General features: G+C 41.5%; 1 protein-coding gene across 2 annotated transcripts; it reads right to left on the bottom strand.

Moving 5' to 3' along the window:
- Positions 1–1497: 1497 nt before the first annotated feature.
- Positions 1498–12777, bottom strand: LOC119657749 (alpha-1,3-mannosyl-glycoprotein 4-beta-N-acetylglucosaminyltransferase A-like). 2 transcript variants are annotated; one of them, XM_038064801.1, is made up of 5 exons: positions 12571–12777; positions 2445–3251; positions 1959–2382; positions 1638–1896; positions 1498–1576 (listed from the first exon to the last, which is right to left on the bottom strand). In XM_038064801.1, exons 1-5 carry the CDS (start codon positions 12671–12673, stop codon positions 1559–1561), a joined length of 1611 nt encoding a protein of 536 aa, XP_037920729.1. In that variant the 5' UTR covers positions 12674–12777; the 3' UTR covers positions 1498–1558. The 2 variants fall into 2 exon arrangements, with proteins under 2 accessions (XP_037920729.1, XP_037920730.1); XM_038064802.1 differs by having other exon boundaries at positions 12605–12774.
- Between the last annotated feature and the right edge of the window lie 899 nt (positions 12778–13676).

Genomic DNA, 13676 nt, shown 5'->3' with positions numbered 1-13676 from the left:
ACTGAGGGTTAAGAAATCGATATAACCTCGATCGATATAAGCCGTGGATCGTTCTTTGGATTTACATAACACTGGTGACTCCTATTCTGAGGTACGATTATATTGTCTGGGAGTCGGCTCTGAGTAAAAAATACAATAAAAACAACCTTAATTGGATCCAAAAACCCACATGTGCAGGTATTACTAGGGCCTTGAAGTCGTACCCGGCGGATGATGTCAATCTACATGAGCCCAAAAACGAAGTCTTACGGCCACAGTAACATCCTAAACGAAATGCATCGAAAGGTTTGGGCATTCACAATGGACTACGCCACACGCAAGCCGAGCTTTAAAAGGAAGACCGCTGTGAAGACCGGTCTTTTTTTTACGAGGCTATAACAAAGTAGTCACTATCAACGCCTTGTACTCAGAGGTCCCATTATGCGGGCTAGCTTCCCTTGCGAACATTTAGGGGAATCAGCCGGCCGCTGACTCCAGATGGCGAAAGCTCACCACCTACTTTGAGGGGGGAAACCAAATTAGGAGATTTTCAGAGTCGACTTTTTTTATTGCATAGATCGTTAGCTTAGCTATCCCAGAGTATTCGTGGTCCTTTAGATTTTATGGTAGTAGAAGCGAGCCCACGGGATAGTCGTGTATAGTGTACTTATGAGAATACCTGGCGTCAGTCCCTTGTACGAGTGCATTTGTATTTTTTGTAACTGTATTTTGTTCTTAATTAAAAGTGATAAACGTCTTCGTATCCGAAAGAGATTTTTCAAACAATTTTTTACCAGGCACATTCTTTTCAAGAGGACATTTTTCTCATTTGCAGGAATTTTGCATGAAATTGAAAGTATGACTTTCTGTAAAATTACCAAGAATATGAACCAAATCGTAGTTTTAAGGGTGCCTTTTTCCGCATAGTCAATGAAAAAAATGCTGAATATCGAAATATGCAAGTCAATGATGTAAAATTGGAAGCTTTTTGGTTTCAGATAAAAATTGGAGAAGCAGTGGGAGAAATCCATTTACAAACTTCAGTTGACTATTCTCACGTCACTCTTTTATTTTTAGCTTAAACTCATAAGGATCGCCAAAATTGTTCGAAACATGACGAATGTGATTGAATTCCGAATAACTCTTCCCACTGAAAAAAAAAAACTCCTGAAAAGTTAGTGAAAAAAAGGTCTTCTAACGTAGTTTCACCTCTTAAGTTAAGGAAGATTTGGCCCTTCTACAACAAAATCTGATAACGAGCGCTTTTGGACCTGACGCGCGCAAAGGCATACAAGATTACTGCGGTTTGTACGGGACACTTGCTTATAGGAGACTTGCTGCCAAGCAAGGGATACCCAACAACTCACATTGACGGAGTTGAAACGGGGGAGAAAAACCCCAGGCGTTATCTTTGCGATTGCCCAGCTCAAGCTAGAGTTAAGCTGCGAACATTTCCTTTCTCCAGGGAATGTAAGTCGTCTCTATCAAATCATATAGATCCTCAATCAAATGACGATAGAAAATGTTCATTATTTATTCTTATAATTATTTTAAATAAATACAGATGATTCAATCACAGTTAGATTTCGATTTTTATCTGTAATAAGAACAAATCATAAGTTTGACTCCGCACATAGCCCAAATATTGTAATAATTACCTCCTTCAGCATAACAGAATGAGGTATTGCTTTTCGAACATGCAACCTCAATTCCTTGATTTTACCCATGACTGGATCCACCGAACCTTGAGCAACTCCAGTTGAATCAAAGCCTCCAACAATAAAGTACCCATCATCCGTTCGATTTCTTAGCTTTAATTTTGGGAAGTCCTTCTTTATTGCCTGAGGCAGCACTTCTACTGAAGTGTCAGAGAAACAGTTCGGACTTAAGGTGCAATTTTCACTGATAAACAGGAATCTGAATGGGTTCAAGAAGATAAATAAAAAGACATCATCTGATAACGCCAATGTTATACTTACTTTTTAACTACCACTGGTTTCTTGAACGTAAACTGCAGCTGGTCACCAGCTTTTGGTGGTAGTCCCCAAAAAAGACCCTCACCGTTGTAGGTTTTATCCAAGTCAGAGTCTCCATAAGTTCTTATAGATGATTTCACAGTCGCATACGGATTTAGGTTCCCATTGAGGTTACCAAAGTACTTGTCCTTCAATCTTTGCAGCTTTCCCGAAAATGACGAATACTTTCCAACATGTTGGAAAAGTGACGGTTTCGAATGGATCCAAAATTTCTCCTTGTTTGTTTTGCAAAATGTCGGGTCTTTTTCTAGGTTACAAGTGATTGTATCGATGAAGTGGTCGAGAAGCCAGTCAACAGGCTTGTCGTTGAAAAACATCTGAAAAAAGGTGATTAAGTAGGGCAGATCGAAGGATTTGAAAAGTTTTCCTGTAAGTTGGATGAATTACAAATTAACCTGGTTCAGAAAATAAACATTAAAGCTAACGTACCAATAAAACCGAGTTCGCAGAAATCAAGGACATACCACGGAACGTTGGTGTGATGGATAGCATTCTTCATCGACGTAATAAATCCAGGCAATGTGATGATATCGTCTTCCAGCTGAACATAGTATTGGGCCTTCGGGTAAGCATAGGTCATCAAATAAGCATAATCCAAATTTTGTTTGGACCTCCACTTGACACGTTCCAGCTTATTATTCAGCGTCAACCGCAGTTTGTTTAGATCCGGATAATAGGATGGATCGGGAGCAATGATTTCAACAAGGCCCTCGGAGATGTAGTCCGAAAACTCCTCTTGAACTTCGAGTGCAACAGAACTTACTTCAGACAGCTTCATTTCTCCGATAAACACTATGATTACTGTATCCTGCCTTTCCCTTTCATTCATATTCGAGATAATATTTTGGAGAGTTTCTTTGAGGTATGATTTCTTAGATCTTTTGATTGTCGGAACACCCATTGCAAAAGTAACATTTGACCTGCCTTTTGAAAGGAGGAGTGAAGGATATAATGCCTTGGGATTATCACTTAAGTGAGGTAGTATCTGATAAGCTTTGGGAGATTTCAGATTCATTTCGAAACGAGATGACTGGATAATTGTTTCCGCATTATGATTTGGCATTCGGTAAGGTTCGAGAATTTCCTCTTTTGTTAGCCCCTTCCTTAGGGAGTTTGATATGACGGTAATATCATTTTCTATTGTTTGACCCATTAGTGTTAGTTTGCTAATTTTTATTTGGGTGTCATATATGTCCTTCCGGTGTGCTTGGATCCGTAATTGTAATGAATATCGCACTATTCCCATGAAAGATTAGTAAAAGACAACATTGTTAGTCCACTGGGTATATGCTTCTATTTTTTGTAAAAGTTTAGACTAGAATTCTATGAATATTAATTTTTTCGTCAATTTTTTTAAAGAAACTTCATGAGGTGAAGTTAGTTTGAAACGCTCTACTACGAAACCCTATCTTGTCCTCATTGTAATTCGATGATGAAAGCGATGCGTATTTTGGTCCCGCCAACTGAAGACGACGAACAAAGGCTGCCACCACCAATTTTTGGCGCGATATCGAAGAAACAGTACGTTGAAGGAGTGAAAATAATAAGCCGCCAGGTGCTGACGGAAATACAACCGAACTGAATGCGATTGACTTCGAGCAGCAAGGTATAAAACAGCCAATCGATTTCAGATGACTGGCGACGAGTGAAGTAATTTTAGAGATACCACGTTGCAGAGTAACATCTATAAGATATTGCTAGGCCGGATAACCCTAAATGCTTAGAACGTCACAGGCCAATACCAAAGGGGCTGGCTTTACTCCAGGCATATCAACAACAGATCAGATTTTCTCCCTGAGGCAAGCGAGGTCTTTTCATCGACTTCAAGGCCGCCGTGATAGCATGGCTAGAGTAAAAGTGAAGACAACTATGAGAGAATTCGGTATCTCAACAAAATTAATAAGGCCGACTAGGCTAGCCCTGACCGATGTATGAGGCCAGATAAAAACAGCAGGCTCACTTACACGACACGACAACATCAACACTAGTCTAAGAAAAACCTCTCCTGCCATGCATTGTCTCTAACCTGGCCTTGGAAAAAGTGGTCCGTGATGTTGGTGTAAATGCGAGACGTACCATCCTCTTAAGTCCACCCAACTACTGATCTATGCTGATAATATCGACGAACAAACTGCCTTCATCTAGATCGTGCATGCGGCGATTTACGCGAGATCTTTGGATGCACATTAATGAAGGCAATACGAAATATATAATATGATCTTAACCTCAGCATCCAAAATGAAAGAAACAACATCAACTGAGAACGATAAAGGTAGGAGACCACAATTTTGGGGACATTGATCAATTTTCTCCTAATCAGGGTTGAAAGTCGCAACCGATAATGAACATGTCAAAACCCGCGCACTCTTTTTAGATCGGATACCAGTTGTTGCGCCGTTGATGATAATGATGACAATAAATGACCACGTAATACCCAGAAGGCTGAGTAATAGATGAGTTATATTCCAACCCGGCTAATAGTATTTAATATTAAGTTGGTATGGAAGTACTTCGTTGGGGTTAACAATTTGCTCGTGTCATTAAGGGTGACTAAAAGTGATGGGGATTTATGGGGTACCAACATGCAAATCTTGATTCTTCGTTATGGTTTTGAAACACCTATTATCTCCCGCAGGGGTGGATTAATCTTTCGGCATTCGACGACGACTTAGGATTGGATTCTGAAATGCGCCAACGCTCTTCGACGACAGTATCGGGGCTCTCCGGAGCGATCGCTCGTTCCCAATTCGATGAGAATTTTAACGATACAGGCCGGACATTCTAGGATTAAGGCAGGTAAGACATTGGGGCTGAAGGGAGCATTTCTCTCCCCGTTGCCGCACTATGGTATTGTACTCCGGTAAATAATAATAATAATCGTTAGCGCAACAATGCATATTGGATCAGGATGTTGAAGTGTGTTAGAGCGCTTCATTCAAGACCGTAATCGCCCGAGATTATTACCCTGATTTGACTCAGGTATTCATTTGCAGCTGAATCGACTAGTATCTGATATCCAGTCACGATTACAAATCCCTCTGCCACCAGTGAGATTTGGTCCGCGATCTTGAGCCATCTAGATACACATCCGGGCACTCTGGTAAACCAACCGGAAATAAACGTGAACCAGGAGTGAACCTGGAGTGATATCAATGGTTTTGGGGCAGGATATTAGATGTGAAATTCTAGTTTAGAGTGAGGAAGAGTTCCGCTGCAAAGGGGAAGGGAGGTTGCCTATGAGAAACTTACTGCAGTTCAAGGGAAACTTCTTAAAGGCGAAATTGCGATCGTAATAGTAGATCTGAAGATGAGCTCTAATAATACCTTGTTCAAACATATGATGAAGAAGAAGGAAAGACAGTCTTGGTAACCGTGCCAATGATGGTGAGAGGCTTTGCGGCTTTCTGCAGCACATAGTATACCATAGGGTTGGGTGTGCCTGTGTGTGAGGAGAGGGAGCGGCAAAGCCTCTGAGCACTCATACCCTAGTAGTCAATTGTACTCGATGTAGCTGGAGCATTTCAGCACCGAAAATCTGATGTCACATGCATCTGTATATGGGGGGTATGGGTGTGTTTGTGGTAACAAGAGGCAAAGGCTCTGAACATTCAGACTCTAGTGGTCCATTGTACTCGATTTCCCGTCTAACGGGGCAATAGCACATTAGCACCAAAAATCTGATGTCTGATGCGTTCATAGGCGAGCACTGTTCCGAGATTACGACTAAAACGTAGTATTGCCATGTACGTATAAGCTTGGGGGCATATTGCGAGATTTTGCAGTTAAGACGGTGGTGAGTTGATTAACATACTCAACAGAAGTGGCGATAACACACCTCCTTGAAGGCAGCGTTTCGTTGTTTTTGTTGTCAGGTAGTAATTAACATCCACTACAGCACTCAGTTATCTCTGCGGTAGCATAACATAGATCCACTTAATTAAAGTTTCATCCACATCATCCTGTTTGGCAGCATCAGAAAGCTCTTGGAACAGCGCACAGTCATAGACTCCCTCAATCTACATGGACATCTCATCATCTACTCGCCTTTCAGAGTAGCGTCCTGCATCTTTGAACGAAAAAATGAAGAGCAGACTCACAGGATAGAGTGTAAGTATGTTGGTTTCCACTTACAGGAAACGACCTTAGCGCCTTATCGCAAATGTGACGCTCACCCAGTCTCTTCAGATATTTCCGCGAAAATCATGTTAATTTGTATGAAATTTTTTAAATTTGAATAGTCATCTTTCCCAAGTTTAGGTATGAAGACTCCCTTAATATTCTTCGGTCATATCGCCATAAATTTAGAGTTATTTTTTTTACGTTCGAAATAAGAGAGGCGCCTGGCTTGGCTTGCAAATGGCGTCCTCCACTTCCCGCAGGACTTGGAACTGCGACGCCCCAAGTTCAATATTGTTCGCTTATGGCATCCCGCAGTCGTTCCGAAGTAGGAAAACTATATTGCTATTCGGATGATAGATATCTTGAACAGCTCGCTGAAGAATATTGATGAATTCTGGGTCACCATTAAAAGTGCTCTTCTCCAGTGGAATTGTTTCACGACTGGAAGGGACGCCATAAGCCGTCAAGTAGCATAGGGAAATGAGGAGTCTTATTTCCGTGTTTGAGTTCCAATGTTTCCCAATTAGTGGAAAAAGGACACGATCGTTAAGATTTGAAACAAAAGAACTCTCCATGAATGCAACAACTAGTGGGGTCGCAAAGATCATAGCTAAAGCTATTCTGGAACTTATTAAAGAACATTACGAAAGCTCCATCGACAAAGAGCGGGCTGGTTTCCCTTCTGGATCTTCCTGCATTGTTCACATCAACATCCTGCAGATCATTTATGGCCAGTGTGCAGCGTTTACATCTCCGTTTCACCTGCACTTACTCGATTTCGTACAAATTCCAACGCCGTCAAAAGGGAGTGTATCGATGACGTTCTCCATACTGCCTGGTCTAGAGAATGTGGAGAGCTTCAAAAGTCCATGACAAATTTCCTAAAAAGACTCGACTACGCTGATGAAATCTGTTTGCTTTCTTACTAAACCCTGGAGTTTGACCAAATGGCTCTGAATTTGGAAAGGAAGGCAACCAGAGGCAAACTGAAGCTAAACAGCAAGAACACCAAGATTCTCAGTCTGGCTGTTCATTACGCTCTTTGTATCTATATTAACGGGCAGAAAATTGAGAGTGATGATAAATTTTTCTATCTTGTGGCGTTGTTTCTACCGATGGTCGCACCCGCATTGATGTTTCCCAAGGAATAAACTGTGCGAGGTCTCCCTTGCTATTAAATCCAAAAGCTGGAAATACAGATATTTCAGCATCAACATCAATTTCAGTTTGTTTCGAGCCAATGTTCTCTCTATGCTGTTATATGAGAGCATCATATGGAAAATAGCCACCACTACCACTCAAAACCTTCAAACCTTCGTTAAAGCCTGTCTCCACCGTGTCATGGATGTAATCTGGCCTGGAAAAATGTCGAATGATAACCCGAGTCGGCGTACGGATCAGTTATCGACAGATGTGTTGATTAAAGGTCAGAAGTAGCCGTGGATAGGTCACACTTTAAAAAGGGGTGAATAGTAGAAGAGAAATGTAGTAGCCTCGGGAATTACTTGGAAAGAGGTAAATTGTATTTCGACGAACTTGGAACGACGGCGCATAGGTTGTACTCCATTTGGTCCATATTGGCTACCATATGTATTAAACATGTCACTTGTGCAATTATAGTAACATTGGGTCCGATTCACTCTCTCCAAAGCCCTACCATCTCACCTCGCTTAAACCCTGAATTCCCCTGCTGTACCATTGGAATTCCCACTCAAGTTGAAGACAGCGAACATCGTGGGAAGCCTCAGTATCATTGCCGAGAATTGTACGTACATCCCAGGACCCCATTTATATACGTATATATTGACGATAACACAATAACGTAGTCGGTTAACTTTATTGTTTGGTAGATACAGTATGGGATTTGCAGGATAGCAACCTCTTAAATTTCTATTCCATTCGGTTACCCTTTCGTCTTCCAAGTCCGTTAATGAGTTGTTATAGACATAGTCTGTACGAGGTGACTCTACTATTAACAAAATGCTACGGATCTATACTGGGGAGTCAAAAAACAGTTAGATTGCAGTCGGGGATAATTGACTGTTTTCGTACGGAGCCTAATTGATACCTGGTCGTCTCAGTGAATAAGTTTGACCTTACCCTGCTACGGGGAGCTATGGCATAGCGGACCTCCTAACCCCCGTACTCGTTGGAAACAAATCAGTACATGTATAAAAACAAAAAGACTACAATCCAACAAACGGGACCCCGTGCCGCACACCAACTGGTTAACTATACTGAAATACTGAGAGTCAGGTGATTACACCCGAAAAGAAAGAAGTTGGAACATCAAGCAGTGGATCCAAGGACAATATTGGTATACTGTAAGGACATTAGCCAACAAAGGCCACTGCTCAAAAAGCAGGGACAAGCAAAAGCACATCTGAATCAATATATTAGATGTCAGGAAAGATACAAGCCTCAGTGGCACAAGTGCTAAACGGTACCTGCGTTATCTGAAGCAGGCCTGAAACCAGAAGAGGCCCTTAAGAAGGCTCAGAGCAAACCTAAACCATCTTTATCGAAGCCAAGAAACTGGGAAGCAGCAGAGATTAGCCCACATGAAGGAAATGCTTCCAAACCCAAAAACGAAGGAGTAAAGGCAGGAAGCCTGCTATTAGCTATGCTAGTGCGGTGAAGGGAATTCGACTGCCCATACTGCCAAAAACCTTTCCTGAACAAATACTTACTGGTGAGGAGGAGGAAAATACACCTTCCCGTCAGGCAGATGTGCAAGGGATGGACTGCGAAAATTGTGTTCATCAGGATACGCATTTCACCAAGTCATGTACTGGTGGACTACGCCACGGGGGATATAACAGAGTGGCTTAGGGCTATAGTTCTTAAATTGCCAGGTTGGGAAAGAGCAGAACTGTCGACATGTGCTGTGACAGAAAACGAAACACTTTCGAAAGCCTTCAGAGCCGCAAGATATCATGGACCTCCTAATTGCTCAGAATAGGGAGCTCCATACCCGATTATGGAGAGTCTTCAGGAGCAAGGTGGGGGCAAGAGTAGAATTCTCAGAGTAAACTGGAACTAGAAATAGTAGTGGAAAAAAAGTCGTCATTAACGCATATGGAGTCAGTTGTCCGGCTAAGGCAGTTAAGTCAACAAAGCATGTACCCTGGTGGAACAGAAACCTAAGCAGAATGAGAACAGAGGTACGGAAACTCTACAACCGGGCAAAACAAACTGGAGACTGGCCGAGGTACAAAAATGCGCTGACTTCGTGCAGCAAGGTGTCAGGACTCATAGTGAACAGCTTCAGGGAATTATGTGAAGAGATCGAACAAACCACATAAGCAACCAGGCTACATCAGGCTACAGCCAAAGACAGGGCAATATAATATAGGGGGACTGAGTGCATTTGCTTCTCAGAACCCATTTTCTGGGGTCCTATCCCACGGCAGAAGGCGACAACAGTCTGCTTGACATCCTAACAACGAATAAAGGGGGAAGAAAGGAGAACTGGAAACTAGCAAAAGAGATAGCACGGAAGCTAGAGTAATGTGGGCAATGGAAACTTTTATACTGCTGAAATCACCCTGACTAGATTGCATCTTCCCACCGCTAATCCAGAGCGACCTAAAAATCATCTTAGAGTCTCCTGTAAGGGTGGTAAGGGGCAGTATAGCCCACGGATATATACCAAGGACATGGAGGCGGGCAAAAGAGGTTTTTATTCCGAAAGGATTTTTTTCACATTAAATCTTTTAGATCAATTTACCTAACAACGTTCGTACTCAAAACGGTTGAGCAAGTCAAAGACAACTATATTAAAGCTAATATTTTAATGCTTAGTTCTCTACATTAGTGTCAAGACACAATGCTTACTGGGCAGGACGAGCAACCGAAACTCCTCTCCATTATGCACGCAGAGATCTAAGATGCTCTGATTCGCAAGGGAGTGGGAAACACACTGGCTTCCTGGATGGGAAAAGTGTTAGAGATTAGATAAATAGAAGTACCGACAGGTTCAAATTCTATTGTCATGAATACTACTTAAGGTTATCCACAGGGCGAGGTATTATCACCGCATATGTCGGATATGGTAGTGGATAAACTCCTGCACGAACTAACAATGATACTGGAATTCATTGCTTTAATCTGTAGGGCCAAATACCCTAAGTGATAGCATCCAAACCGGATTAAGGATTATTAGTACCTGGAAGGCGGGGGGTGCGTATAAATCCAGCCAAAACCATCCTTGAACCTCTCACTAGCAAATATAAGTTTGAGGGCCATAAGGTTACATGGCATGGAAGTGAAACGAGAACCAGAGGTCAAATATTTGGCAATAACGCTAGACCAAAAATTACCCTGGAAGACACATGTCGGAAACACTACGAGGGCACGATGACTTGCAAAGTACACACTGATACACACTGCAATAGTAAGACTAATGACAGAATGAACTGAACTCAGCAAAGAAGTCTGGGAGTTACACAAACTACAAACGCTGGTGTGCGTGTGTATCAGTGGAGCAATAACGACATGCCCAACCGCCACTCTCCATCTGCACATACAGATTCAGGCAAGGAGGGCAATCTTCAGAATGGCCGGACGTATCAATAAGGCGGGGAGGTGCCTAAATCGAAAGAAATATGATATTCTTTCTAGGTGGTACTCCGAATTATTGATAGCAAGGGATAATATGACGAGGAGATTTCACTTCGATGAGAATTGTGAAATACTTTGGAATAACAGGGCAAGCTGGGAGAACTTCTTTGTGGTATATGGTTTAAACCAACAACTGATTACTTGGTACACTGACTGATCCTTCACAATAAGGGTGGTGGGGTCATTTGTCTAAGGAAAATGTACTTGGAATCAATGGGTAACCAGGCGGATAGATACGTCATAGAAAAATGTGTCTCCTTTAATCTCCAAAGGAACTACAGAGGGCAGAACATTGCCGTTCTCACCGACAGCTAAGCAGCGATTAAGGCACTTAGATCTAACCAAGTGAACTCTAAACTGGTATGGAAATGCCTTAAGAGACTGAATACGCTCGGCTCGTTCAACAAGGTCTGGATACTTTGGGTTCCAGGCCAAGTTAGGCAAGTAGGAAGCAGGGACGCCTTTACACGGGCCAGAACTATCTGTGGAATCGGAAACGGGTTCATGGCTATGACATTAAAAAATGAACTATACTGGGCGGGCCTACCAAGAATGGAGCGGTCCAGGGAGCCTATTGAGGGACATGAACCCAGGCTCACAAAGGATTGCTTAAACCTCACCAAAAAGAACCTCCGAATCTAAACTATCACCCAGGGAAGCTAGGGATATATACGGATACTGCCTGCAGGTTCTGTGCGGAGTGTGATGAAACCGTTCTGGGACAGTGTCGGTCACTTGTGCAAAGTAGGTCAAGGCAGATGCAAACTTGAAAGATTTGGTAGTAAGGAATATACTGAAATTCCTAACGGTTATAGGCTTGCTTGAGATATTATGATTAATTGGTACACTATAACCAATAAAAGGGGCACAATAATTCTTTAAGAGCGCAGTGCGACTTCCCCTTAGCGGAATAATAATACTGGCCACGAAAAACTTGTAAGCATTATGGTTGCCAAGGAAGATATACGATAGTTTAATAACAATATCAATTAAAAGTTATAAAATAGTGGCACAGCCAATTTGCGACGCTTTCTTTACTTACTACTTGAACATTGATTAGGGGAATTAAATTTCGGTTGATAAATTATTTATAATCAGCATTGTTCATAAGTTCTTTGTTTCTGTAAAGCGTCAGCATGTGTTCACAGCGTTTATCGACGTCGAAGTTCCAGTTAAATATTAAATGATGTATGGACCTATCCTTCTTTCAATAGTGTGGAAATTATCTTATTGTATGGACAACAAAAGTCTTTATGAACTTGCTATCGACATTGTTTTTGCCTCCGGATCAAAGGATGGAATAAAAACGGACTGTTGAGACCAGAAATAATTCGCAATCAGGCAGGAGTGATGGGGACGATCGTAGAATTACTTCGTCACCTGGAGGTGGAAGAAACGTAAGAGTTGCCCTCTTAGATTTACTTTACCACTAGTTTACATTGTGGATCATCCGGTGAAGCTGCAGTCGGAAAACCGTGTTACTGTGATGTCAAATATAAGGAGATATTCTAATTCTGTTCATTGCTCTCAACCGAGTTGAAGCTGGTGATGATCCACCCCAAAATGAATTAGTAACATAGTGCACACCAGTTTGTCTGTATAAATAGATAAGGCCGCTCGATGTATCGTTGCTTGTGAGTACGTAAGCAGGTTATTACTATTAGTGATCAATTGCCATTAAATTCAATCAACTCTAAGACTGCCAACAAAAGAAAGTGATCGTTCTATAAATAAATTAAGCGGTTTGACATTGAACTGTTTGTTCTGGTTGCTTTCACCCATATTTAGAGGACTAAAACCTGAAAGCGCTCACCCGCTCTAAGAAAACTCAAAAACAGGAGACATACTATCACCAAAACTAAACTGAAAAGTACACAATTGATCCTTTGCCGGAACGTTCTTCTAATTAATTTCATTGTTGTGCAGATCGTTTGTTTCTGGCCGAACACACGCGGAAGACGCACTAATCAATGAGTATTGAAATCGAGGCTCAATTAAATCAACTCCTATGAACGACTAAATTGTGAATATCTTCTCCAACAAATTGAACTCAATGCGGCGTATGAGAGTGATAACACTTATCAGAAGCGTGATTCAAGCTAATTTATCTAAATAGTTCTAGTATGCGTGCGTGAATATCTGTGTACATACATATTGTATCTATCCAAGTTTATTGACAAAACCGCAATTAGATCGAATTGAGACTTAGTTGGAGACAAGTGCAAGATTGTTTCAGATTTGAAATAATAAAGTATGTCTAATGAGCATGTAATACTGGAACGACAAAAACCAGCCGTCGGTAATGAAATGTATTGTTGTTTGGAGTATGGCATATGGTTTTCAATTAATATCTTCATGTAGCAAAAAACGATTTACATATGTAACGCCTTTCAGAACTACATATAACCTAAGTACATACATTGAACTCAGTTCGGCTTTTCAGGCTAAAATTCGACATTGTCATTGTTGACTATCTGTTGGATGCTTCCCGTGAAGTAGTTTGTACACGTCGAGCGATCTGAATTTGATGATATCTCTATTAGCACGATATGGTTTTCAATTTATGGACATGCGCATCTACTGTCATTTGATTAAACAACATCGAAAAGATATTTTCTTATCGGTTGTTTTCAGCTGATATCAATCGACGCACGCTTCTCATTAGAATAACCCAAATAGATACATTTAGTCCGAGAGCCGGCTGAGATGTGATGATATGTAAACGTTAGTGATAATACCCGATTCCCCCTCGGACAACAACATGTCATGGTGGGGGAGCCTATGATAGTTTACTACTACACTAAGGGTCTCCAAAATCACATGAAGGTGAAAGCAATGGATTGCAACTCTTCAAGTGGCAAGAAGCCACTGACTTTGTATACACCCGCGGTTTCGAGAAATCACACAGGCACAGATTTT

This window comes from Hermetia illucens, chromosome 5 (genome assembly GCF_905115235.1).
Source record: "Hermetia illucens chromosome 5, iHerIll2.2.curated.20191125, whole genome shotgun sequence".
Classification (NCBI taxonomy): Eukaryota; Metazoa; Arthropoda; class Insecta; order Diptera; family Stratiomyidae; genus Hermetia; species Hermetia illucens.
This window is presented reverse-complemented; position numbering and strand designations above follow the sequence as displayed.